General features: G+C 37.6%; 1 protein-coding gene across 3 annotated transcripts in view; it reads right to left on the reverse strand.

The window, feature by feature from the left end:
• Positions 1-3,883, reverse strand: part of pknox1.1 (pbx/knotted 1 homeobox 1.1) — a 14,592-nt gene extending 10,709 nt beyond the window's left edge. The window contains exons 1-3 of one of the 3 annotated variants that reach the window (XM_008327764.3): positions 3,790-3,883; positions 2,491-2,594; positions 1,266-1,396 (exon numbers count right to left, since the gene is read on the reverse strand). In XM_008327764.3, coding sequence (XP_008325986.1) covers positions 1,266-1,396; positions 2,491-2,535 — 176 coding nt within the window. In that variant the 5' untranslated portion in view covers positions 2,536-2,594; positions 3,790-3,883. Of the gene's footprint in view, positions 1-1,265; positions 1,397-2,490; positions 2,595-3,343; positions 3,768-3,789 lie in introns of those variants that run through there. The other 2 variants (XM_017039932.2, XM_008327763.3) reach the window with 2 other exon arrangements.
• Positions 3,884-4,484: the final 601 nt, after the last annotated feature.

A 4,484-nucleotide genomic window follows, 5' to 3' on the forward strand; every position in this document is an offset into this window, starting at 1 on the left:
TATATATATATATATATATATATACACATATATATATATACAAATACATATATATATATATATATATATATATATGTATATATATATGTATATGAGTGACAAGAATGGACAGGATCAGGAATTAGGTCATTAGAGGGACAACACAGACAGGAAGGTTTGGAGAAACAGAAAGTGAAGCCAGATTGAGATGATTTGGACATGCGCAGAGGAGGGACAGTGGATACATTGGTAGAAGAATGTATGTGGACATGAGGGTGGACATGCAGATAGTTGGAGTCAGAGTAGAAGATGCAGAGAACAGAAAATCAATGATTCGCTGCGGCAACCCCTGAACAAAAGGGACAAAGCCGAAAGGAAAAAGAAGAAAAGAAGTATGTGCCCTTTCTTTCTCTCCTCTCTGAGAGACCTTACTGCTGTCAGTAAATACTATATCAGCATAATGACTTTTGAGATTTAACAAGACCGATTGGGTTCCTTCTGTCAAAATAATTTCACTTTAAAACTTCTACACTATAGAACAGAAGAGCTGTTTCTCTTACTGCCTCCAAACACACCTTGTACCTCACATCTAAACAATCTTGAACCAAAAGTCCAGGATTGATACTACCACATATATCAAATGAGATTGCGTCATTTATTGAAACTTATAAGGAAAGTCTTTATGATTACTATTGTCTTGAGTTGGACGCAAATATGAAACCAAAGCTGTAATGTTTTCAAAACACTGACTTGATTTGATTGCATGTGACTAATTGTCTTTTATATTGTATTTTGGCTTTTATTCATAATTGCCAGCTTTCAGAGAAAACTGCACATAAAAATGTATAGAGAAAATATAAAGAATACAGGAAATGATATGAAAAGGGATTTTCCTTGTAAATCAAAGTGATAATGAACAAAAAGCAAGAGTTGGTGCTAAGCAGTTAGCTTACAGGGGCATGTTGGGTATCAACAATTCCATTAATTCTCCAGATGTTGAAGTCACTAACTGTTACATTTACAATCAAAACAATATTCACATGATGTTAACATATTCCTTTATTTAGGTGTTTTGTGAGTACATGAACTGGAAATGAAAAGTAAAACTGGAAATGAAAACATGAAAAGTCAAGCTCTACACTTCCTAGATTTGCATACAATTTATCAAAAGTAAAAGTAAAAAAAAAAAAAATTTAATTTAATAATGGTTTCAAGATTTTATAAATTAAAGAGTGCTGGGGGTTTTTTTTGTCTCCAAGTACAGGCAGAAATGTAAAGTTACCTACCGATATATGGACGCTTTGTCTACGTCCATTGGTGTCTGTGACTCTGGTTGTGCTAGACTGGGTCCGTCTGCCAATGTCCCTTCACTGAATTTCTGCTCAGGGTTAGTATCAATCTTTACCACACCTTTTATCTGCACAAAAGAGGAATAAAATAAAAGTAATAAAATATTCAGAAAGCAACGGAGAAACATACACCAATTTCAAATTTAAAAGAAGTAATGATAAATAATGAAATCACACACCTTGTGTGAAACAAAAGTAGCTGCAGGGCAAGGCTTAATTCATTGTATTGTTCAAGTAGGCTGAAAATAATGTTTGCATAAAATAGGCATAAAGAAATGTCCCTGTTTTGCTGCAATCCAACATCATCAAGGGCAAAATCAGCAAAAGCTGAGGGGAGCAGACTTACTGGTAAGTTTAATTTGTGGTTAGCTGGGCCATATGAATTCACATAATGAAACACATGCAGTGAGCAGTATGCAAGTCCCTATCCTAACGACCACTGTGGCAACAATTAATGGAGGCCAAAAGGCCTGTATCTTTAGCCAAGTATGCTGTATGGTTTATTATACTGTGAAAATGTTATTCTTACACATGAATGACTTTTGTTAGCAGACTGTTGAACCACCATATATACTGACTTAGTAAAAGCCAACAAATGCGGCACGACCAACTCAACTCAATTATAATAAACCTTAAATGTGAAGATATTGTAACATTAAGTAACATATATAATGTATTGAATCCTGTCAGTTTAGATTAATTGTCCCACTAAATCAGAAATCACCCATCACTTATTATTTTATATTTTTTGTGTTTAAATTAAACATCTAAGCCAGGGGTGCCCAAAAGGTAGATCGGGATCTACCAGTAGATCTCAAAGGGAGCACTGGTAGATCCTGAGCAATTACATTTAAAAAAAGAAAAAAAAAATAGATTTAATTCTATTTTAAGATGCTAATCACTAGGGCTAAAGTAAGGACCATAGAAGTATTAAGTCAGACGGTATTGTGCCGCAGTAAATATATATTAATACATATATAGTTTTCAATGTAGGTAGATCATGTTACCCCGTTCATTTAAAAAATAGCTCCCAAGCCGAAAAGGTGTGGACACCCCTGATCAAAGCCATTTTTGGCTGTAAGAAGTCAAGATAAAAGGGAAGAGGTCATGCCGGTTGATTCATGTTCTAGCATTCTAAACCAGATTTAACCCCCTCACCCACCTGCTGCTCTCTCTTGTCTATAGAAACCGACTGGGCTGCCATCATTTTCAACGAAGGTGCTGCAATCACTGGGGCATTATATAGAGTGGAGATAGGTGGCCAACCTACAAATTGCACATAAATTCAAAATCAAGTTAGACCACCTGCACAAAAATGGCCAGAATACTTATATTAGTAACCTTACTATCCTGTTGCAAGAGAATTATAGGCTTTGAAAACGAGACTGGTACAACATTGTGGATATAAATAATGGAACTATAAATAATAGGTCTTTGAACATTACATCTTCTCACATGACTTGTATATAAAAAAAAAACACCCACATTGTTTTACGATATTTGTTATAATGTTAACTTGTTTTTAAATTGCTTTGAGTTAACTATGCCTAAAGACATTAAAAACAAGGGCCGTTTATAAATTAAAGTTAACATCTGCAAAGCCGCAGTTTAAATAGAATGGAATTAGCAACCCTAGCTGCTATTTGTACAGCCCAAGGACGACAATATCTTAAAATAGATGTCTTCAACCAAAATGGGCTATGGTACACCCACAGGGACAGTTTTATTTGAATACGTTTATTTCGCAACACTCAGCTAGTCATTCGTTAACACTAACACATTGGCGTTAGCTCACCAACCCAGTCTAAGGTTCTCACAAATTAACATCCGGCCGAGCTACCGCTAACGCCGCAGCTGTTGTGTATTTAGGTGTATACTTATATACATATGTTCGTGTAGTAAACAGTCGAAATCCGTGTTGCCTAATTTAACAAGTGAATCACAGCTCAAATATGCCTAACTCGCTAGCTTGGTACAACAAAGATCCCGCTGGTGCGGATTGATACAATGACAACCTGTGCAACAAGAGTGTTTTTGTAGATGGCAAGTGAATTTCCAGTACAGTCCAATATTCATGATATGCTTAAGCTACACTGTTTTTCTTCGGTTTCAATGTGACTCGGTTATGGTAACTGTGCAACACCAGGCTAGCCCTGCTTCTCTTAGCTATTCTTCCCTCCCATCTGCGGCCATACATGGAGCCACACTTTCCCTCAAGCTCTTCCGCACTTAGCTTTTCCGCTATTATCCTCTGTCCCCAAACGCCGACATATTTTTAACCACCTCCCCTTGTAAGCTCTTTTTATTATTTTCAATGCTTTGCCGCCTGTTTTCCTTCGATTAATAAATCTCCGCTCTTTGGCGTAAGTCCGTGGTAACCGCCCTGGGCCACTTTAGTGTGTGCCCTGGATTCTTAGATTGATAGGGGACAGAAAAAAGAGGGATTTGAGTGACAGCTTACCTGAATGCCAATCTTCGTCACACTGACAAGCGGCTGCAGCAATCGGGACTCGCAGTTGTTGCTTTGCGTCATCGCGTAAGAGCACGTAGGGGCGCTCAGCTTATGCATATTTATGTAACGGGCGGGGACATGACGTCCATGACGCCAAGCTCTTCATGGAGGGTATTCAAATATTGTGCGTATATTTCTGTGTTCATCATTTTGTTTACTATATATGCATGCAATCAATATAATTTACGTATGTAATTCGAACGATTGTCTTTCAACCTTATTTACAGAAATGGCACTGTTTAGGCTTTTGGTGTCTATCTACTGCTTTAAACACATCTTTGAGAAAGATGTACAACTCAAAAGCAAAACAAGAATGCTCTGTTCACTTAAAGTTTAATAAAGTAATATTTTATGCAACAACATTGCTGTGAGTGGCAGGTTAACTGTATTCGCGACCATAATTGCAAAGATACGCAGCCAGGTCTATCTCTCTAGTGCCTTGGTGAAAGTCTTCCAGAGCTGGGCTGAGGGAGACGAAATTTGGCCATGTCCACGTCACGGTCAACAAATGTGAAGGTGGTGTAGTTGTGGTGCTGCTCATTTTTATAAGTGCTGTTGTCAAACGGTTCCTCCGGCTCTGATGGAACACCTGCTGCCTCTGTAGGACAAATAAACAAAGAAGTCTCTTCAGTCATCCTGCTGTG

The sequence above is a fragment of the Cynoglossus semilaevis genome, chromosome 16, assembly GCF_000523025.1.
Source record: "Cynoglossus semilaevis isolate Cse_v1.0 chromosome 16, Cse_v1.0, whole genome shotgun sequence".
NCBI lineage: Eukaryota > Metazoa > Chordata > Actinopteri > Pleuronectiformes > Cynoglossidae > Cynoglossus > Cynoglossus semilaevis.